This window comes from Malurus melanocephalus, unplaced genomic scaffold, assembly GCF_030028575.1.
Source record: "Malurus melanocephalus ecotype Western Australia unplaced genomic scaffold, MMel_1.1 scaffold_374, whole genome shotgun sequence".
NCBI lineage: Eukaryota > Metazoa > Chordata > Aves > Passeriformes > Maluridae > Malurus > Malurus melanocephalus.
In genome coordinates, this window is record NW_026623606.1 from 675,430 (window position 1) to 697,507 (window position 22,078).

Below are 22,078 nucleotides of genomic sequence, written 5' to 3' on the forward strand. Positions count from 1 at the left end.
GGGAAGGCTGCCTGCCTAAAACCCAGCGCTCTCGGGCGGCGGCCATGCAACCCGTGCCCGTGGCACCAGCCTCTGCCTAGCAAAGCCCGCGGGACGCCGTCTCCAAAAGGGATGCTGCAGCGTGCCCAGAGAGACCCTACCGGTTGGGATGGTGATGGCAGGGAGGGAGTCAGAGGGAGCGGGTGAGGCAGGGTGGGGGAAGCCAGGAAGGGGCCGGGGAGGGGGGGTCACCACGGGGCTCACGCACTTACCCCGTGGCGGCTACCGTGGTGGTGGATGTCGGCTCCGGTTGGAGAATCTCCTCGCCAGCCCTCCTCGGAGAGGGGATGTCTCCGAAAACATCCATGGTGTCCACGGGCAGGGAGGAGCCCTGGGAGTTGGAGAAGCCGGTGCCCACGGGGGTGAAGGCGGTGGTCGGTCGGAAGCTGGGGCTGTCCCCCCGGCTGCTCGGCGCCGGAGATCCCGTGGAGGACGGCGTGGATTTGCGGGAGAAGCTGACGGCCGCGGGCGGCTGCAGCGTGATCTCCGACACCTCCGCCTGCTGGATGAGCCCCGGGCGGGGCCGGGCGCGGGCGGTCAGCTCCGGGGAGCTGTTGCGGGAGCTCAGGGGACTTTGGGTCAGAGGAGAAAGCCTTGAAGGTTGTAGCACCACCTGATGTAAACTGGGCTCAGCCCTCCTGACCTGCCGAGGGCTGGGCCGAGGTCGGGGTTGGGGCTCGTACCACCTGGTGTCCAGGCTGAATGTGCTTGTGCCGCTGGGGCCGACGGGCTCGGACGGTTCGTGGTAAGGCAACACGGGTATGCCCATACCTTGGCTGGTATGTCTTAGCTGCCCTTGACATCCCATGGGTTGCATAGGTTTGTCCTGCCACTTGGTGGTAGCGGGCACGGAGGACTGACCCCTGCCCGGTGACTTGCCGGTCCAGCTCTTTGGTGCCTCCAGGGGCAGGATGCCCGAGTAGGACGCGGGGACCACCTGGAGGGAGGAGGGGGGCGGCCCCCGAGGAAGGCAGCCCGTGGGCTGGGAGCCCTCGGCCGCCTCGCAGGGCTGGAGCTGGTGGGGGAACGGCGCGGGGGCCAGCTCCAGGCTGCCGAAGGGGAACTCGGCCCTGCCCCAGGGCTCGGGGGACCGGCCCCCCGTGGGGGTCTGGGCCAGGGGCAGCGTGCTGTTGGAGGCRTTCTCCCCGTTCTCCTCGGGGATGGTGGGGTGTCCGAAGGGCCCCTCGGGGGGCAGCGGCGGGGAGGACATGACCGAGCTCAGCGGGCTGACTTCTGGCATGTAGAAGGGCGGCGGGTCCACCTCCCCGGGGCTGCTGCTGCTGAGGTAACCGTAAAACTGGTGGTGGAAAGCCCGGGGGGCCGGCGGGCGGGCCTGGCCAGTGGCCTGCAGGGTGCCGGGACCCTCCAGCGCCCGGTGGAACCGGGGGCTGTATGCTGGTGGCTGAAGGTAGGACTCCTGGCTGGAGGACAGAGGGGTGAGCTGGGCTTTCAGGGCGGTCACGGAGGCGGGGACGACGGGGTCGTCGTTCTCCTCGTCCGACTGCCTGAACTCGGGGTACATGTCCGTCTCCTCCACGAAGGGGAAGCCCTCGATCCGCCGTGTCTTCAGGGACGGCTCCATCTCCGCYGGGTCCATGACGAAGCGTCCGTCCGGCCCGCGGCTGATGAGCTCGATCGGGGTGGTGGCCTCGGCTTCGGCCTCCGCCTTGGAGACGCTGTACTTCTTGCTGCTGATGGCTCGTTTGGTCTTCTTGTAAAGGGAGAGCTCCTTCTCCTTGGTGGGGCTCAGCATCCGCTTGGCCTGCGGGCCCTGGTCGTCAGARGACTCCGAGGGGGGACGGAGCGTGCGGATGCTCTCGGGACTCACCTTGCCGGAAGACAACCTGGACCACAGGGGAGAAAAACCGAGAGAGGGGACGGTCACCCRGAGGGCAAAGGAGGCCTTCTCGCCCAGAAGAACAGCTCTGGATCCGGGAAACAGAGTGCTGCCAGCTCTCCAAAGAGGAACTGCTGGGAGGAATCGGCAGGGGCTAACCAGGATGGCAGAGTTTGGCCAGCCCTGCTCCTCAGGAGGGCAGCTCAGCACATTCGGGGCAGAAAGCTCACACCAACACCTCGCAACAAGCTCCACCAACACCCTGCAACGAGCTCCACAGCCCCACTGGCACAAAAGACAGATCCAGAGCTCAATTCCAACTCCTTCCATGGTCTCCTATTTTCACCTGAGCTATCCATGCCCAGGAAAAGCCCTGAGAAGAAGGACATCAGGCAAATGTTCCCTCCCACAGAACTCAGCATCTCACTCAAAGAYGCTGACGGATCATTTCAGACCAACTGTTTCTCCCATCCTCAACACTCAAACTTTGGGCTGAGAGCCTCAAAAAGCAAAGAGCACCAGAATAGCTCCCTCATCCCTACCCAGAAAGCCTCGGACAAGCAGGATTGAGAGGCAAAACATAGCAGAAACAACACAGACAGTGCAGTGGATGAACTGAAAACAAGTAAGATTCAGATCCACCAGCACTGGGACATTTTGCAACAATCCAGGAGCCAAAGCATGAGGTGTCCACATCCCAGACTCTTGCACTCCCACCGGGAAGATGCTCCTGCTGATTTGGATTTGCAGCTATTCATGCTTTGGATAGGCTCTGCAAGGAGCTGCACCACCACGATCCACCACCTTTGGGCACATGTGGAAAGAGGCTTCAGCAGGGCATTCTTCAGGAGAAAAGGTGAATTTCCCAGGAAAAAGCAGAGCCAACAGAGAATGRCTCAAAAACTGCACCGAGCTGGCAGGAAGGACTCCATGTGCAGCAGGCTAGTCCTTCTCCTGAGGAGCCCCTTCCAACTGGTGCGTAATTGAGCTCCACCAGCCAACTSCAGCTTTGGAAAATGTTCACAGATCCAACGGGGTCATCTCTTAGCTCAGTTTGCTGCATTTGTCCCTGCTGCCTTCTGTCTGCTCCAAAGCTCATTTGTCTCTTGTGAATCGCTGTGCTCCCAAAAGTTCAGGGAACACCAAAAACAACTCATCAGGAGCAGCCAAATAAGGACGAGAGATTTCCATTTGAGCTTTGCAATGACTGTGGGAAGGAGGCACCTTGAAGACCCCACAGCCTGGTGCCGCAGCTCAGACAGATACTTACGGGGACTCCAAACTCTTCCTGCAGTGGGTTATCGAGAGAGGAGGGTCTGGAAGAGAATAAAAAGGGGAAAGAAGAGAGAAYGCTGAGGAGGCGCAACACGACAGAGACAAGACAGACTCAACATCAAGACAACAAAAGACACTCAACAAGAGGCCAAGGTTTCATTGCTCCAGCGCTTTAATGGTTGCTGAYAACAAACAGCTCCCGTCACAGGGTCCTGCCCATCCTGCTGCCACAACCCCGAAGGCTGGAGGAGATGGAGCCGCTTCCCTGCCCTCTCCAGCTCCCCAGCCACCCTTTTCCCTGGGGCTGCAGTCCCAGTTTTCGGGAAGCAGAGTGGCAGGGTCTCCTTTGGGGTCTTCTCTAGCCCAGCACCGCCTGCTCCGGGCTGGGAGCAGCTGGAGAGCCCAGCTCGGGCTTGGTGCCCCCCATCTGCATCCCAGAGGACAGCCCAGCCCTAAACCCCCGGCCCTAGGAGTCATCACCAGGCGGGAGAGCTCCCTCGGAATTCCCAGGCTAGWTTCTCTGGCGCCTCTTCACCCACCCTGCCTCTCCCGCTCCCGACCGCGGGCGCTTTCAGGCACAGCCGAGGGAGGAAGTCAGGGCTTCACCTGAGGACGCGCACGGACCAAGAAGAGACAGACAGGGAAGAAGGTTACGACCACAACACAGGCAGGAGGGAGAAACGAGGAGGAGACAGGAGGGAGGGAGGAAGCACACGGGGAAGGRACTCACCTTTCTTGCGCTTGAGCTTGCGTTTGCGTTGCTTGTTGACGAAGCAGGCGGCGAGTGTGCTGAAGAGGATGGCAGCAGCCAGGAAGCAGATGGTGGCAACGATGCCAGCCAGCACCGGGCGGGCTAGGCCCTCGTCCGTCAGGTCAGGCTGAGGGAAAACGTCTGGGGGAAAATACAACCATTCAGTGTTACACCTGCTGCCCTCCCCAGGGAGCTGCCACGGTGTGGGGGCAGTGACAGCCTCCAGGAATGATAATCTCTCYAAAGACCCTGCTTCCAAGCCAGCCCTCCCCAGGGAGAGAGATCAGTGCTGCTTCAGGGCCAAGGGATTTAGTGATGTCACACCAGATCACAGAATCATAAAATATCTGGGGTTGGGAAAGGCTTTTAAAAACTACCTAGTCCAGCTCCCCTGCAAAGAGCAAGGAAAGTCTTCAACTGTACCAGGTTACCCAAAGCAACCTGATCAACATTTCTGCATGAGATGATGGACACCCAGGGAAGAAGCCTCCACACCAAATAAACACATATTTGTGTCTAAACACACGCAGCTGCAGCAAACCTGCAGTTATCTCTTGGCTGAATAACCTGCTGCAGCAGCACAAGGTATTCCAACCCCTTTGTCAGTGCTTCATTTCAGCTTTTCAGTGAAAACTGGGCTCCAAACCCTTCTGGCACCCCTTCACTGAGCAGGAGCACGTGTGAACCCTGAGCAGAGCTCAGCTCACGTGTCGATGCACACCCCACACCCCTCGGTGCTCCTGCCGTGTGCCACATCCAGGATCAGCGCATTCCCCCGCCGAACACGGGCTTTCAGCCTGGCAGAGCAGCTGCCTGGGGCCGGGCACCTGCCAAACCCCATCAGAGGAGCCGGGCGTGAGGAGCAAGGGCAGCGAGCAGGGAGGTGCAGCGAGCAGGGAGGTGCAGCGAGCAGGGAGGTGCAGCGAGCAGCGAGGTGCAGCGAGCAGGGAGGTGCAGCGAGCAGGGAGGTGCAGCGAGCTCTCCGCACCACGCCGGCACCACTTGGGGGCAGAGAGAGACCGCAGCATCGCGGCACAGCACAGCCGGGCGTTCCACCAGAGCCGAAAAAGCCGGGCTCATCTCATCCCCAACCCCTCCTGCCGCCCTCGCCTCCCCCATCTCCATCACAACCCCTCTGCTGCCCCTTGGCTCCAGGAGCATCCTCGGAGCTCGCACGAACCGCAGCGCGGTGCAGCCTCCGGCTCGCAAAGCCCTTTTCCCTGCGGACCCTGCACTGCAGTGCTGCGTTTGCCTCTCTCCACCTTGCATTCATTCCTGTTTCCCGGCTGCGCAGTGCCCGCTCGGAGCTTTGTTCTCCGGGCTGGGCTGGGCTGGGCTCTGCAGCACCCGGGGATTTGTCCTCGCCTGCTCCCGTYGGGAGGCAGCCTGGGGACAACGCYTGGGGACAAYGCCTGGGGACARMGCCGTGCCCAGGACACACAGCACAGCCCTGCACCCCCTGCCCCTCAGCTCTGGGGAGAAGAGGAGCTGATCCTCACCTGTACTGGACACGCCAGCGACGTTGCTGGGTTCGCTGATGAGATCCTGCATGACCGCCAGCACGCGGAACTCGTACCAGGTGTCCTGGAACACCAAACACACCCGTCAGAGCGCCTAGACAGCCTCCAGCCTCATCTCACCAGATCCTCCAGCATCCCCAGCACCAATAAAACCCTCTAACACCATCCTTTTAACGTTAGCAAGTCAGACTTTTATCCTTGAMCAGGGGGTGAGCGGCCAACAAAATTCTGGCCTCCACACAGGCACAGGTACAAAATTTTTTCATCTGTTTATACATTTTTATCAAACAATTATTGYTCATTGGTTCAAAACTACACAATTCTCTTTCATTAATTAGCACTCTATCCTCTACTGGTTATTGATTTCTCGCTTCTTATGCTAATTAGTCCATATTTTTAGTATCTTTTTCCTTCTGTAGGGACTTCCCAACACATATGCTGAGACTTTTTTARTCTCTTTATCTTCTGCTTTCTGCAAAATGCCCCAATAGTCCAGAACTCCTACATTCCAACCTCAACAATACATCTTTCCCTCCCAAGCTTTGTTTATAGAAGGATGTCAGTGTGACTTCAAAACTTAAAGTTTCAGTCATTTTCCTAAAGGGTGCTCCTAAAAAAGTAGCTTATGATAACTTTGCCAAATGCTGGCTAAGAGCAATTGAAGAATAACACACTATTTATAATTTATATGTACATAGGTCATGATTACTTTAAACTATTAACTAAAATWGTTAAAAATTTGTATTGTTTCCAACACTCGCCCAGCTCCTTGAAGATCACAGCTCAGGGACTGAGTCACTCCAAAATTTCCCCGGAGCAGCAGCAGATGGTGCAGTATTATTACARAACMATTAAGGCTGGAAAAGATCATCGGTGTGGGYATCTCCTGCTCACCTGGGACAAGTCCTTGGCAAAGAACTCGCTCTCAGAGCCCGGGATGCCATCATCCAGGATCTCCCACTTCTCTGCCACGCGGAATTCCATGATGTAGCGGTCGATGGGGAAGCTGTGGTTAGCGGGAGGGAGCCACGACAGGAGGACGCCTTGCTGTGTCCGGTTGGCTGTTAGGCACCTCGGTGGGGTAACCAACACCAGAGGCTCTGGAGTTGTTACAGGGAATGCTGGGGACAGAGCAGAAAGGACAGGGACGCCTTTGAGAGGTGGCAGRTCCTCTTCCAGCAGCAGGAGAAGGGTCATCCCAGCAATTCCCACATTCCAGGAGTTTAGGGCACATCTCGGGAGTCTGGTCTCTCATCACAGAAATGGAAAAGTGTTTTTTCAAAAGGCAGGCCTTGCTGTTTCCTCCCACCTCCACCTGAGAGCCCAGAGGCTCTGAGCTGTAACAAGTGATCTCGTGCTCTATTAATACCTCCTGATCCCAGCTGAACTTAAGGAAGATTGGAGAGGTGACTGGCACAGTACAGCCCTCCAAGGCTGGGTCTTAGGACAAGCCTTCTAGAGCCTCATGCATCCTGCAAAACCTGCAAGTTTCACCCAGGACCCTCCACTAATTATCTTCTACATGGCTGGACATTATTGCTGATAATCATCATCTCCATCTCCAGACGGGACATGTGCAGCAAGGCAAATTGCTCCTTCTCCCCACAGACCTCCCAAATCCCTTCCCTTGTGCCCACACAGGACCCACCTAGAGTGTTCACAGTGACCACCTCACTGAAGGAGCTGGTGCCCAGCTTGTTTTGAGCCAAGACACTGAACTGGTAAGCAGTCTCTGGTTCCAAGGTATCCACCAGCAGCCAACTGGAACCAGCTGGCACGGGGAGAGACAGCCAGTCATGGGGTCCAAACTGGGCTCTCTTCATCCTGCCRAGAGAAAAGGGGGCATCCTCAGGGAAGGTGCAGGTGACAGGCAGGACAAAGAGGCAGCATTAACTTCTTATGCAAAAATGGAGCTTTCCCGAGCGATGGTTTGGTTTGACAGCAGTGATGTGGATGGACGTGGGGCAGCCGCTYGCCACCCACGAGCTGGCACAGGCCACCATCCCCTCATGTCCCACCAGCTCTCAGGGGCACTGCCACCAGCTCTCCCCGCTGCTGTGGGCAGGGTCAGGGACACCAGCAGTGCCAACAGCCCCGCTGTGACGTGATCCCCACCAGGTTCCCATGGGCAAAAGTGGGAGCGGGAGCATTTTGGTGAGCGCTGCAAAGGGAACGGCTGACGCAGGAGACAGGCCCTGTTCCCATTTATACCTCGACATCTCCTGAGCCAGAGCCAAGTTCTCCCTCAGCTGTAGCCCTGTACATGTCATCCCACGAGAGACATTTAACTCAATCCCCATTTCTGCCACATTTGCACACGTCGGGGGCTGCCAGCACAGCCTGGGGGCACCGCTCAGGGTTTGGCAATGCAGCAGAGGTGCTGRCAGGGACAGGACAGAGCCTTCCTGCTGGGGTCTAACCACAAACAGAGCAAAAAACACTCCCAGTGCCACCCAGGAGCATGCAGCCACCTCCACAAGCCACAATCCCACCAGGAGACACTTCAGTGGATGAGCCCCACATCCCAAAGCAGCATCACTGCATTGCTGTGATACTGCAAGTGTCAGTGCTCGTTTTAGAGAGATGCTTCAGGGAGTCTGAGCCCTTGTTGCAGGGTTTGGGGGTGACCAGAGAGGGGTTGGGAAGGATTGGTGCAGATGGTCAGTCCTGCACAGGTAAGGGGGCACTCTGCACACTGCCAGCTGAATCCTGCCAGCAGGAAAAGATGGAGCAGAGAGAAACAGTGCTGCTGTCCAGGGAGCAGAAGGGGAGGCGGAGGAGCAGCAGCAAGCCATGGAAACCAGCGGGTCGGTGGGGAGCCRTGCAGGAGCCGTGTGGCTCCGCCGAACGCAGGGAAAGGCTCTGGATCAGTGCAGCTCCGGCTGGGACTACAGCTCCCAGGATCCCACACCGCCCCCGGCACGGGCAGGAGGGCAGCGGGGCAGCTCCTCATCCTGGACAGGTTTTCCTGCAGTTTTCATCCCGCTGCTCTCACATCCCTCCTTCCCGGCGCTGCTGCGGGCAGGGACACACCAGAGAGGRGCTGAAGGTGGGGAAAGCAGAGGGCAAACGCAGCTCTAAGCTGGGAGAAGCCCCTTGCTGAGGGAGGAGGTGGCTGTAACGCTGCGATGGCCCCGGCCATCCCTGGCGAGCGGGGTTTGCATTTCCAGCCTCAACAACCGCAGGCGCGGGAGGAGAGGAGAGCACGAATCCGGAAGAAACGAAGCCATGTTTAGCTCGAGCATCCCACGGCCACGGCAGGGAGGAAAACGCACGGATGGCACTCTGGATGGCACTGCGTGACCCAGCTGTGTCCCAGATCCTGTCCCAGGGAGCAGCACAGATCACAGCCGAGGGTCAGGGCAAGGCGGATCGCTGCCTCCCTAGCCAAAATCCCCGCAGCTGTCTGTGAATTCCTGAATGCAGGCTTTGGTGCAAACACCCTTCCCTGCTGGCTGCTCTCCCTGTGGAGCCTGGGAGAGCCACGAGGAGGCAGGAATCCGGCAGCAGGTTGCGGAGCAAGAGCAGCAGCAGCTGCTGATGCAGCCACGTCTCCAGAGCAGAGAGGTTTAACCACTCCCTGCCAAGGACATTTTCATCAAAGCAAGGTCTGCACCACTCAGCTTGCTCCCTCATTTTCTCCCCCTCTGCTCAATCCATTCCTTCTCTCTGTCTTCAGACAGACAACCCAGCCCCGGGCTGGAGCAGAGCAGAAATCATTACAGGCAGCGTCTCCCTCTCTCGTCTCTATCAGCAGTCTCCATCAGGGCAAATTAAGGCAAGGAAAGAACGAGAGAGCGAGAGGAAAGGCTGAAGAATGCCAGGCCAAGCCTGGGAAGGGAAGGCATAACCCCCTCCATGTTTCCAAGGATGATTTTTAGAAGAAGATGATAATAGCAGAGCCCAAAGAAAACCYCAGCCTTGCTGCAGCTACATTTCTCCCTCCCCTGCCCCAGAGGAAGGCACAGGGCTGAGCCTGGCCCTGCTGCAGGAAGGTGGGATGCACGCAGCATTTTTGGGTGCTGGGTAGCACAGGAGCTGTGGCAGCAAAGCCCCAGGAGGCTCAGCCCCTGTGCCAGGATCTCACAGYGCCTGGTCATGATCTCAGCCAGGATTGAGCCACCTCCAGGGAGCCACCGAGCAAGGAGAGAACATTTCTGCTTAGTCACAGCCCTTCCAGGACACACACTCTCTAAAGGTTGCATTTTCTATCCTCTCCCTTGCTGTTAAGCCTCATAAACAGTTTATCTTGAAATTAGATGCCAGAGGCAGAGCTACATGAATGCAGAAGCRTCTCCTGAGTACCACAAGCAGAGTGAAACCTGCTGGGGCAGACAGAGGCAGTGGCCAGCACAGAAGGGAGAAGAAATATGGGAACAACACCATCCCACCACCACCCACCTCTCCTAGGAACCCCGAGGGAGCTCAGCCCTGCAGGGCACAGAGCTGGGCACGCCACCCTCCCCACCCTCCTCCCCCCGGCTGCTCGAAGCTCGGGTCRGCTAGGAAGGAAAAGAAGCAGAGAGCAAAGCATGCCAGGATGACTCACAGAGGGCCGTACCAAACTGAGAAAGTCTGCTCGTATCCACCGTCGTAGCCGGGCTCCCAGGACACGTTGGCTGAGGTCATGGCGGCCACGACGTGCACGCTGGTCGGGGCATGAGGGCTTGTCCCTGCAGGGAGAGGGGACAGCTTAGAGGGGAGCAACAGCAGGGCTGGAAGGGGTCACCTCCCATGTCATGGTCTGAGAGGACTCCTCTCACACCAAGCCAAGGCCACTAGAATTTCTGCTGGACAGGTGGTCAAAACAACAGCGCAGAAAAAGGCAACTGCAGCAGGAAATAACATTTACAGGAGACATTGCTCTGAGAATCACAGAGTGCTTTGGGTTGGAAAGAAACCTAAGGGACATCTCAAACCGTCCTGCCATGGGCAGGGACACCTTCCACTAGACCAGGTTGCTCCAAACCCCATTCAATGCAATCTTGAACACTTCCAGGGATGAGGCAGCCACAGCTTCTGCACCAGGGCATCACCAACCTGAAGAATTTCTTCCCAACATCCCAACTAAAACCGATGCCTTAGGATTTTAGCTTCGTATTTTTCATGTATCTGTACTCTTGTAATTCTTCAGTGTATAAGCCCAGGCTCCAGTGCTGAGCTCCTGCTCTCCCATTTTTACACAAAACRATTCCTCTGCAGCCCCAAACTCAAGGACACCTCCCTGGGCCAGGACCCAAGAGATGGAAACAACAGAGAATTGGGGGAGCCAAGTTGGAGTTTTTGACTGCATTGGCTGCAGCTGCAATTGGAGGATTCAGGCCCGATTTTGTGCAAATGGACAAAAGTGAGAAAGGGTGAAAAAGCCGTGAGCCATTGTCCATTGTGGGTGCAGSCCCTGGCTGGGCTGGGACTGCCCTGAATGGCCCTGAAGGCCCTGCAATAAATAGAACTGCTTTGGATTCTATGAATTTTGTCTGCGCTTTGGTTTAGGTAGCCAGGTTTAGGCACCAAACCTACTGCCACCCAATTTAAAGCGACTCCCCCTCGTCCTGTCACCACAACTCTCTTTGTGGGGAGCACCCCCACCTCCTGCCTCACCTGGGGGTCTCTCCCCAGGCCCCTCGCCCCCCTGCCCGTACCTACGACGGTCAGGTGGGTGCTGGCAGTAATGCTTGCGACGATGTTGGTGGCGACGCACTCCCACTCGCCGTGGTCGTCCTTGCCGAGGGAGCGGATCTGCAGGGTCCCGCCGGGCAGCGTGTTGTGCTTGCTCCTGCTGGGCTTCCCTACCTTGGGCAAGGAGCGGGGTGGGGAGCCGGGCAAAGAGAGAGAAAAGACACGACTCAGCAGCGGGCCATGGGGCAGGGCGAGGCGGCGGCGGGGTCACTAAGCTACCTGCGCGGCCCAGGGGACACCGCCGGCCACCGGCAGGGGATCCGGTCTCTCCGGTCGTGGCAAGGCAGACGGTTCCCCCGTTTCCGAGAGGACCTGGGGGGCAACGCGAGAGGCATGCGTCAGGAGGCTGCTGCTCAGCACTCACACACAAGCGGGAAACCCCACGGCACCGAGCCCCGCGCCGGGGCTCAACCTCCAGCATCCAAAGCTGAAACGGCTGCGGGAAGGGGCACCGGCCACCCCAGCAAACCCCCTCCCGGGATGGGGAAGGCACAGGCTGCCCCAGGAGATGCCCCTCAGCCTCAGTCAGCAGCAGATGAGAGGCAGGAGCCTTCACGTCAGAGTCTGGGCAGCAAGGGCCCCATGGGGGTGTGGGAGGATGGCGTGCGTGCAGGTGCCTGGAATCTCTCAAGCAGAGCGGAAAGATGGATCTTGTAACAACTYGTCTATGCCCATCAGCCAAAGATGTGCAAATCCCACGTTGTCCTGACTCCTCTTCAGCTGTTCTTCAYGTGGGGGATTCTGCTGATCAACACCAGGACCCACGGATCAATACCAAGCAGGAGGAGCAGAGGAGCCCATGGACATGTGGGGCTACCAGTGCCAAGCCCAGGAGTCCTTCAAGCGACTGGTCAGCACTGGTGGGCTGATGGGGAGGGAGGGAGATGGCTTCTGCCAGGGGGAAACTGAGCCTAGCCCAGACTAGCACTGACCGGAGTGGGAGGGGATAAGCTCAGAGCCACAATATGAGGAGAACCACCAGAAGGCACAAGTGGGACTGGAAAGAAACCTGACTGAGACTGGAGATGGCAGTGAGAGAAAAATAAGATGGAGAAAAAGACTGAACAGCCAACAAGCTGTAGGTAGGTCACTTGCAAGGTGTGCAAGCCATGGTCCTCCTTGTGCTGCTAAAGGTGACCTGAAGATCCAGGGTCTTGGGTGACACAGGGACCCAGCTCACCCTCAAGAGCCCTAAGAAGGGAATCGAAGGCTTGGAGGAAAGATCCTAACCGGAGGACAAAGAGCACAGGAGATCTCCTGTGGAGAAGATTTCCTACTGGAGCAGTAAAGGTGGGAAGCAAWGGGAAGGCTGCAGAAGGACTGGAAAGCCCTTGTTGCTCCCAGGCTGTGTCACCACATCCTGCTCTATGAAAAAGGACATCTTGAAATCCTCACATCCGGTCCAGGAGCTTCTTCCAGGCTCGTTGAAGTCATGGGACAGTAAAGCAGCTTCTGGTTGGTTCCGAGTCAAAAGAGCCCTGGCCGTGCCACGGTGACACATCCCCTCCCTCCGTGGGGTGTCTGTGCTGCCAGAACAGCATTGCCACGGCTGCCACGTCCTRCTGGTGACACCTCGGAGCCAGGCAAGGAGGAGGGCATCCTGTGGGCAGTGCTGGCGAGGCAGAGGAGGGGCCCGGGGCGGGGGCAGTGTTTCAGCTTTGCGGATGCTGCCGTGTTGGTTTCCCGGGATTACTCGGTGGCCACAAGCCGGGCTTCCCCCACCCACCTGCGGGACAGGACGGCAGTGGCTCAGCCCAAAGCGAAGCAGCTGTACCTGCAGTTTGTTCTTACCGGGACAGAGTGTGGCTTCTCTGTCTGCAATATTCACCAAAAGCCAAAGGCACTGCAGATTTGTCTGGCAGGCCGGGTACCTTTCTCCAGGCGATGATGGGAAAGGGGTCTCCGGCAGCAGCGCAAGGAATCAACAGCTCCCTCCCTGCCTCCTGTCTGTACTCCCAGCCTGGTAGCACCGTGAAATAGGGGGGGTCCTGCAGCCAAGGGGGAAAACAAGGAGTGTCAGCCAGCCCCAGATCCCATCACCAAAACCAGCCCTTTTCCAAAMCAACACMATCACCATTCTGGGGAAGCTTGAGRCRTWGYAAGGAAAATTGTGTGGAGAAYGYGTGCTAAGGARTCTCCRKGGCAMAYCAAATCACACACCTGGAGGGARACTCTCTCCAAAGAGCCACTGATCTAGAGTATAGAATCATGGAATCCCAGAATGGTTTATGTTGGAAGGGAATTTAAAAACCATCCCATTCCACCCCTGCCATGGGCAGGGACACTTTCCRCTAACYCAGGGTGCTCCAAGCCCCATCYAACCTGGCCTTGGACACTGCCAGGGATAGGACAGCCACAGCTTCTCTGGGCACCCTGTGCCTGGGCCTCCCCACCCTAACAGGGAACAGTTTTCTCCTAACATCTAACCTAAACTTCYCCTCCTTCAGTTTGAACCCATTACTCCTTGTCCTACCMCTACAATTCYCRATGAAGAATCCCTCYCCAGCTTCCTCATAGGCCCCCTTCAGACACTKGMATGCTGCTGTGACATCTCCACACAACTTCTCTTCTCCAGGCTGAGCAGCATCTTGCTTTTTACCTCCTCGGAAGAGGAAAAAGCCCACCCACATCACATCAGCCATCAACCTGATTTCCTCGCCCCGGCAGCCGCCCCGGCGGATGTGTGTGTCTGGTACACAAAGCGTTATCACGCCAAGCTGGGCGAGACGCCGTGAATCACCAGGGCTCCCTCCCAGGCACAGGACTCAGTTCAGGGAGAGGAGAAGAGAGGAGAGGCAGCAGCTCCCACCCCAGCCACGCTGGGAGCCCTGGGCTCCGCACGCAGCCGCAGCACGTGGAGCTCAAATCATCCATTTATTAAAATCCTCYTGAACCCACGCCCGGGCAGCAGGGCTAAGTGTTTTGTTGGCAAAGGGGACATTCCAGAGAGATGTCTCCTCAAACTACCCCAKCCCAGTGTCCAAACCCGTGCTGCTGCTCCAGTGGAACGTTTCCAGCTACACCACACAGGGTGCCCTGGGGGATTGCCTGTGCCRGTGGGAAGCACATCTGCAGCCACAGCACAGACACGCCCTCACCCTCTGCTGTTCCCCACRCAGCCCCGGCAGCTGCTCCCGGCACAGGAGGACCCTGCTCCTGGCAAACCCTCGGGATTTTGGCAGGGGAGTTACCTTCAGTACCAGTCGGGCAGGGGGAGACTGGCCCATCGTACCCAGGGCGTTATAAGGCACGCAGGTGTAAGTGCCGAGAGCATCTTCAGTGGCCTCCTCGATCCGGATCGACCCGTCTTCCAGCAGGTTCCAGCCGGCGTACTGCAGCAGCAGGGAGAACCAGGGAGCTGAGTTACCCTACACCCACCACAGCTCATCCTTTCCCCCACACCCACACCCCCAGGAGGTGCCCGATCCCACTCCCAGCATCCCAAAGCTGAGAGGAAAACCAGGCAACATCAGCCCATCCAAACACCGCCAGGCTGCTTCATGTAGCCCAAAAGACTTAAGATCAGAATAATAACACTTGTTCTGGAGTGGACAAGACAACTCCACGTGGAGGGCTGAGGGCACCAAGGGCCAGGAAGCCACAGCAGAAACAGCTTTGAATGGAATTAAAAGTTCAAATCGTTAATATTTAAGCAAAAAATTTAAAATATTGAGCGGTTYCTTTAAATATTTAATGGCTAATATCCTTGTCCAGACTATCAAGCCATGATTAGGGGAAGATTTAGATTTGTTAAGAGGGTCTTTTAACCACCAGTTGCCATTGGAAAAATAAACCAGGCCCAGCAGGAGGTGGCTTTAGAGGGAAGCAGGTGTGGGAGACACAGAGTGTCCAAAGGCACCGTGTGCTTCACACAAGAACTGGCATCAACTCTGCTGATAGCCGATGAGGAAAAGCACTACTATGGGTTCCTCTTCTCCTGACAGCCACAGGACATCCAGTGATGCTGAGGATATGAGGATCCAAATCCCCCATGCCCCTCCTCCCCTCCCCAGGGGTTTCGTTACCTTCTCGATTCGCAGGGGACGCCCGTCCTTGTTCCACTTGACCAGCGTGACCGGGGGCTCCGCCTCGACCGGGCAGCGGATGTACCCGTGGATCCCGATGGGAACGTAGATGATGGGGGGCATGTTCACCACGCGGGCAGGATCTGGGGGGGCAGCAGCAGCACCTCAGCACAGAGACAGAGCCCACCTCTCCCCCCAGCCCRGTTTCAGAGGATCTGCCTCACTTTWGTGAYGAGCTCCAAAGCCAGCACCASCCTGGCTCCYRCAGGYTGTTATCCCAGGCTYGCTACACACAAATCYAYCGCAATACCTGGCATTTCTGAGAGGCTTTACTCATGYCCAGGGTGTTCCTACCTGGGGCTCATTAGAGATTGCTTTGAAGAAGAAATGTGAGATGTGCCTGCTCCCAATTCCACACCAGCTCGCATCCTGCTTAAGACTGTGCTGCTCCATCGCAGCACGACATGTGCCAGATGTGATGCACACCCAGCACAGCCTGGTTTTACACACCAGCAATCAAAGCTGTCTCAACTCCCAAGCCTTAAAACACACCCAGATTGGAAAAAGGATCCATGTCCAGGATGCCACAAACCCTTTACTTCCCATATCTGYTTGTACTCGTGGCTCATMGAGGCTGGGTCATGTTGAGCACCARCCACCTCACCCTTTCCAAGATGCAAAAACCTTAAAACACATATCTAACCCCCCCCTCCACGCTGCACCGCCCACGCAGAGAGGTGTCTCGCAATCCTCCAGTCTAGAATGTGTCATTAACAGCACTTCTAAGAGCTTTTTAATTAAGTGCGAGTGGGTTGAAGAGAATCTAGACTTCCTTTAATAAGAAGCTTTTTGAAAAAAAAATGTTATTTTTAATAAGAAGAGTGAGTATTTCTACGATCTCGTCTAGACACGGGCAGCACGAGGTTGTGGGAAAATCCTGGTGGGACTTACGCTGCATTAAGGGATAAATGTGAAGTTTTGGGGTGCAGCATCCCTGCACTGCTGATACAAAGTTGGGGGTAAATATTATGGTGTTTAATAGGAAGGGATGGAAGATGTGAGGGTGTCCTGTCCTTATCACTTTCTTGGGGTAAAACTGGCAGAGTTTGGGAGCTCTGCTCGCTGCTCATCACCCCAACCACTCCCCCAAACCGCTCGCCCCCGGCAGTGGCACCATAACCCAGATTGCCCAGTGCCACATATGGAGCAGGCTTTACCCCCCTCTGCTTAACTCCTCCTCTTAGGAAATGTAATCAAGGACTCCAGCAGCGCGGGAGAGGGTAATGGGATCGAGCCTTTCACTACTAGGTCACTGGCCGGGGGCCAGCCCAGCCCACTAATGACCAGAGCTGTGTCCCCATCCGCTTCGGAGGGTGGGAATCTCCCTCCCGGAGGCATCAGCCCCGCTGTGGATGAGGTTTGTTCAGGAGGAAAAGGGTTTGGAGGTTTGCTCAGGAGGAAAAGGGTTTGTGGCACCAAAAGCCGAGCACCCTTCCTTTGCACCGAAGGCTGGCTGAGTGGCAGATTGTCCGAGCGCTGCTCTCCCGGCCATCAGAGCTATTTTTAACAGCTATCAGCCCTGACAAGCGGCCCTGGATTAGTGGAGGGCAGATTTAATGGCCTGAGGCCACAGGCTTTCCCCAGAGCCACCCAGCCGGGCACATCCAAGCCCCAAATCACGCCTGAGCCTGGGCACAGCACCACTGGCACTGTCCCCATGCCCGCTCTGCCCCATCACCCATCCCCGCAGGGACCTCCCAGCCCTTCGCTAATCAGCACCGGGTCTAAAGGCAGCAGCAGCTCTAAGGCAACCTCGGAAAACCCACGTTGAGAGCCCACTTCGCTCAGGCCCGTCTTTCATTATGAAATAAAAGCGCCGCAGTCTTTTGGAGCAGAGCAATACTGCAATTGGAGCGGCGGCAATTGAGGCCATTACTGTGGAATGCCACGGGATGCCGGTGGCACACTACCCATTACCGCCCGGGGATTCCGGCAGAACGAGCGTGGGAAGCAACGCTCCCGATACAGCCCTTTCTCCTCCGCTTGTTTAGGTCGGTTACCGCCTGAAAAATGTGACAGGCCGAGCTCTGGAGCACGCAGAAGGAAAAAATACACACTGGCACTGAGAGCCCTGACCCGGTGCGTCCCAGCAGGGCGAGGACAGCGAGGGAGCAGCCGTGGGGTGATGCTCACCGAGTTAAAAAAACACTTGTAGCAAAGGTGGACACCAGTCCCAGCTGAGCATCACTCAGGATGCTCAGACCATTTGCTTTCCTGCCTGCCACACCCATGTGGGATGCTCCGGAGCTTTTTGGCTGAGGATGATTCCATGTTCCTGCAAAGGCTGCTGTCACATCAGCCTGGCTCTCCCAGTGTCACACCAGGACAACAGAGCCTGTGGGGCTGCCTCGGAGGCAGATGTTAGCACCCCCAGCCCCATCCCTGCACTCACACTGCACGGTCAGGTAGGCAGAGGCTGATGGCGAGCGGCCCAGGCTGTTGCTGGGGATGCAGGTGTATTTTCCAGCATCCTCTGGCTTGACACGGAAAATGATCAGCGTCCCGTCAATCAGGATCCGCACCCTCAGCTTCAAGTCGCTGCGAGAGAAGAGGAGAGGAGGATTACAGGGAGTCACAGGGGCAATGCCCAGCACAACCCCAGCTCCCAGGGCAGGAGGAGGAGGAGGAGGAGGAGGAGGAGGGGGACACGCTGCCCTGCCAGCTATAAACTCACTTCTTGAAGTAGACGTTCTCCTCCTCCCAGTACCACAGGTAGGTGAGGTTCCCAGGATACGCCTCGGCCTGGCAGGTGAASAGCGCATCCTGGGAGATGTTGACTGTGATGTTCTCCGGAGGGGAGACGATAAAGGGGGGTCCTGGAGGGGGAAGGGAAAAGTGTCACTGCCACCCCTACAGGTCCCCACAAAGGTTGCTCAGGCTCAGGTCCATAACAGCATTGCTGGCTGGGATCTGCTGGACAGCTCCAGGCTGGCCCTGATCCTCTGGGATCACAGGGGTTGACAGAGAACCACAGTGACCCTGTTATTGCAAACCCTTTCCCTAATCTCTGCCATAATTTAGAACCACAGTGACCCTGTTATTCCAAACCCCTTTCCCTAATCTCTGCCATAATTTAGAACCACAGTGACCCTGTTATTCCAAACCCCTTTCCCTAATCTCTGCCATAATTTAGAACTACAGTGACCCCTGTTATTCCAAACCCTTTCCCTGATCTCTGGGCTAAGAACCACAGTGCCCCTGTCATTCCCAGCTCTTTCCCTCATCTCTGGGATGACCAAGAACCACAGTGACCCTGCTATTTCCAAACCCTTCCCCTAATCTCTGTCATAATTTAGAACCACAGTGACCCTGTTATTCCAAACCCTTTCCCTAATCTCTGCCATGATTTAGAACCACAGTGACCCTGTTATTCCAAACCCCTTCCCTAATCTCTCCAGCTTTGAAGAGTGGATCCACACCCTTCTCCCAGGGCACACAAGGACACACCTCCCTTCATCCCCAGCATTCTTCCAGGATAGCATCACCCACAGGAAAAATCCAGGGGGAACACAGCAAACTGCCAGGAGCCAGCAGCTCGCCACTGCCACAAAAGCAGAGCAGAGGACACCCCGTGCTCCTCTCTCTGCCGGTAGCTGTTGACCTAATTAAAGATTTATTTAATAAGAGAGGGAGCAAGGAGCAGGAGGCCTGTCATGCATCAGCGCTGTCTGACGAGGCGCTTCATGACAGCCTCAATCTTTTCCCCGCTTCCCAAACAAAACCRAGCTGCCATCATCAGGGCCTGGCTGCTCATCAGCACGGCCACCACCGGGCCCCAATTAAGCRGATTCCTCCATCCTACAAACCGGATGCGGGGCCACGGGGCAGCCAGAGCCATGCCAGGTCACCCTGGGGTGGCACCACAGCCAGATCCCCCATYGCAGCCCCTCGGGGGACGCAGAGGAGCTGGAAGGTCTCACCTTGGACGAGCAGGCGCGTGGTGTGCACAGCCTCCCCCTGGATGCTGTAAGCCCGGCAGGTGTAGGCACCTCTGTCCTCCCGGCTGACCGAGAGCACCGTGAGGCTCCCGTCGCTCACCTGGGAAGGAGGGAAGAGCCTGGAGCATGGGCAGGGACCCCCGGGGGATGGGGGGAGACCCTCCCTGCTTCCCACGGCAGAGAGCTGCCGGCGCTTTTAGGGCCGGATGAGAGACGGGTTTCCCCGCTCCGCGAGGCTCGGGATATTAATAAACCAACACACGCGTTCCTGCTCGACGCCAAGGGGAAGGGAAAGGGAAAAAAAAAAAATCGTAAAATAAATAAATAACCATCCCAGCGCATTCGTCTCCCWGAAGTGACTGGCAGGCAGCAGGCTCCAAGGCGCTCCTGCCAAGCGCTCCAGCACCATTGGAGCTTCACAAGGAGCCTTGCTGGAGTATTCCCTGCCCCCCAAGGATCTGATTCAGCACTGGGGGATGAGGAGGAGACCCCAGCTTGGCCACCGTGCRCTCTGTGGGGCCACCTCTCAGCTGGAAGACGAGTGGAATGATCCCCCTGGGGACACGAGGATGGACAAGGGACTGTCACCCTCGGGGTAGCAGCACCCCCATGCTCAGGGAGGCCTCCCAGCCAGGCTTCCCCCCCCACCTCATTCCGCCTCATCCTTCTATTTCAATTAGTAACAAATGATTCCTAATTACTCTCATTAGTGCCTGCGCTGATTCCAATGCCTGATTTACCAATTACAGCTCAGGGGGGAATCTCTGCCTGGGAGCCTCTGGGATGCAAAAAGGGTCCTGRAGGGGAGGGGAGGAGGGGAAATCCTCCCTGCTCAGCCCTCCCCTGCCCCAGCCCTGCTCCATCCATCCCCACCCGGGGGGGACAGCACCCCAGGCTGCAACTCCCACCCCATCTCCGGGGTCTGTGCCCCTGGGCTGAGTTTGCAGCRAGCAGGTCAGGTGCAGGAGCAGGGCTGTCCCAAGCATTCGGGGGGTCTCCAGCCTGCACCCACGGGCTGGCAGCGTTACAAGCTGCTGCTCAGCAGGGATGGGGCCGGGGGAAATGGGCATCTCACCAAGGAGAAGTGCTGAGAAAGCACGGCTGGCTCCAGGCGCGGCGGAGCTGCCGCCACCGCGGTCCTGTCAATATTGTCCCCRCCGGCTCCCAGCCCACGAGGCCCCACAGCAGCCCTCCCCCACCTACCTGGTACTTGCCATTGGGACCCAAAAGGTCTCCCTCTCTGAGCCAGGTGACGATGGGCTTGGGGTTCCCGAACGCCATGCAGGTCAGGGTGATGCTGCTGCCCTCCTTGGCCTCTACGTACTGCGGCGGGGTCTCGGTGAACGTGGGGGGAGCTGCGGGCACAGGAGACCACCGTGACCCCCCCGGGTCACCCGCGGCCACTCTGGCTCTGGGGACACACAGGGACACAGGGAGGCACTCTGCACATACCCATGGCGGGGATGGGACCATCCCAAAGGCCAACGGGGCTGCGGGGACAGGGGTGTCCCTGGGGACACCGACCCAGAGGTGCCACACCGCACCCCAGCCCGGCCCCCTCTCCTCCCCAGCAGCACCACGTCCTCCCCCCCGCTGCACATTAACTCGCTATTGTCAAAACATGGGAAAACACCGCAGTGCAGATCGAAAGGCTCCTTCCTGATGAAAGAGGCTGGCAGGATTACAGCCCGCCCCTAATTACCCGCGGTTGTTAAAGCCCACTTTAGAGGAAGACAGGTTGGCAATTTAATCTGCTTGGGGATGAAAAAAAAAAGAAAAGGAATTATATTTTGTTTCTCCCCAAATGATTTTTATTTTCCCCCTAAGAAAATTAAGCGTTGTAATGCGCTGGGGGAAAGCCACAGCCCTCACCCTGAAAGCAATTCCTCRGGCTGGGAGGATTATGGTTATTATAGTGTTATTAAGCCCCTGCAYGCCCCGTGCAGCATAAAACCCCAAAACTGCCCCATTTTGCCAAGGGGGAGGGACAGGGCATCCGGGGCCATTTCCAGCCCCTCTGGCTGGCGGTTCGCAGGATCCGTGCACGTGGCAGAGGTGAGCCAGGCACCACCATCCTCCTCCTTCCTCCTCCTCCTCCTGCCCTCCTTCTTGAGCCCTCGGAGCTCATTAGCGGGCAGGGGGAAAGCAGGAAGCGGCAGGCAGGGTAGCAGGCAGGGATGGGGCTGGTGGCCTGCACAGCCCCGCTCGCAAAGCTCCCTCTCACTAATTGGGCTCAATTAGGTGGCTCTGCTCTGTGCCACAGCACAGGCAGCCCACTGAAGGTTAAATTAATTGCTCAAGGTCAAGGCAAGACCAGCGAGGAGCTGCCAGTGCCCATGTCTCTCCAGCCACCCCACTGCAGCAGGAGAGGCACAGCCCTGCTGCTGGGCTAAAAATAAAGATCTGTCTCCTGATGTGGAGAATGACAATTTGCTAATTAGTTTAATATACAGCCTTAATAAAATGAAAAAGTAATTTGAGTAAATCTGAATTTCAAGAAAACAAAGATTTGATTTTCTGATCTGTTTGTTGAGAGGAGATTCATTCCCAGGCMCGGTTCTTGATGTCTCTCCTTTAAACGAGCTCCATGTAATTAAACTGAGGAATCCCTAATAAAACTTGGTCTCTTTTGAAGTCACGCCCTGGCTGGAGCAGCCAGCCTGGATGGCCTCAGGCTCTCGTGTCTGCCAGGCTCAGTTGCCACTGAGGCCCAGCATCCACCAGAAATCCCATTTTGGGACCACATGGATACCGCAGCCCCCGCCCCGCTCACCATTGACCGTGAGGTGGACCCAGCTGCCGTTGTGGAAGGTGTCGTACTGCTGGTCCAGCATGAGCACTTTGCACTCGTACCAGCCCTGGTCCTCGGAGCGCACCTGCTCAATGCGCAGGGAGGCTTTGTCGTGCAGGCTGGCCCGGCCTGTGGGAGAGCACAGCGTTGGCACCGTGCTGCC

The 22,078-nt window shown here is 57.2% G+C and overlaps 1 protein-coding gene across 9 annotated transcripts in view; it reads right to left on the reverse strand.

Annotated features, from left to right (window-relative positions):
• Positions 1 to 22,078, reverse strand: part of IGSF9B (immunoglobulin superfamily member 9B) — a 71,927-nt gene that overhangs the window by 12,092 nt on the left and 37,757 nt on the right. For 5 of the 9 annotated variants that reach the window (XR_008966172.1, XR_008966171.1, XM_057378780.1 and 2 more), the window contains exons 3-19: positions 21,898 to 22,044; positions 20,328 to 20,479; positions 19,107 to 19,224; positions 17,861 to 18,002; positions 17,579 to 17,724; positions 15,127 to 15,269; positions 14,293 to 14,433; positions 12,973 to 13,089; positions 11,321 to 11,413; positions 11,065 to 11,215; positions 9,972 to 10,095; positions 7,071 to 7,246; positions 6,317 to 6,543; positions 5,402 to 5,486; positions 3,882 to 4,043; positions 3,147 to 3,192; positions 252 to 1,883 (exon numbers count right to left, since the gene is read on the reverse strand). Coding sequence is in view for 7 of the 9 variants with exons in the window: in XM_057378780.1 (XP_057234763.1) it covers positions 252 to 1,883; positions 3,147 to 3,192; positions 3,882 to 4,043; positions 5,402 to 5,486; positions 6,317 to 6,543; positions 7,071 to 7,246; positions 9,972 to 10,095; positions 11,065 to 11,215; positions 11,321 to 11,413; positions 12,973 to 13,089; positions 14,293 to 14,433; positions 15,127 to 15,269; positions 17,579 to 17,724; positions 17,861 to 18,002; positions 19,107 to 19,224; positions 20,328 to 20,479; positions 21,898 to 22,044 (3,802 nt within the window). In the remaining 2 variants the exon portion in view is untranslated. The remainder of the gene's footprint in view (positions 1 to 251; positions 1,884 to 3,146; positions 3,193 to 3,881; positions 4,044 to 5,401; positions 5,487 to 6,316; positions 6,544 to 7,070; positions 7,247 to 9,971; positions 10,096 to 11,064; positions 11,216 to 11,320; positions 11,414 to 12,972; positions 13,090 to 14,292; positions 14,434 to 15,126; positions 15,270 to 17,578; positions 17,725 to 17,860; positions 18,003 to 19,106; positions 19,225 to 20,327; positions 20,480 to 21,897; positions 22,045 to 22,078) is intronic. The other 4 variants (XM_057378782.1, XM_057378784.1, XM_057378781.1 and 1 more) reach the window with 3 other exon arrangements.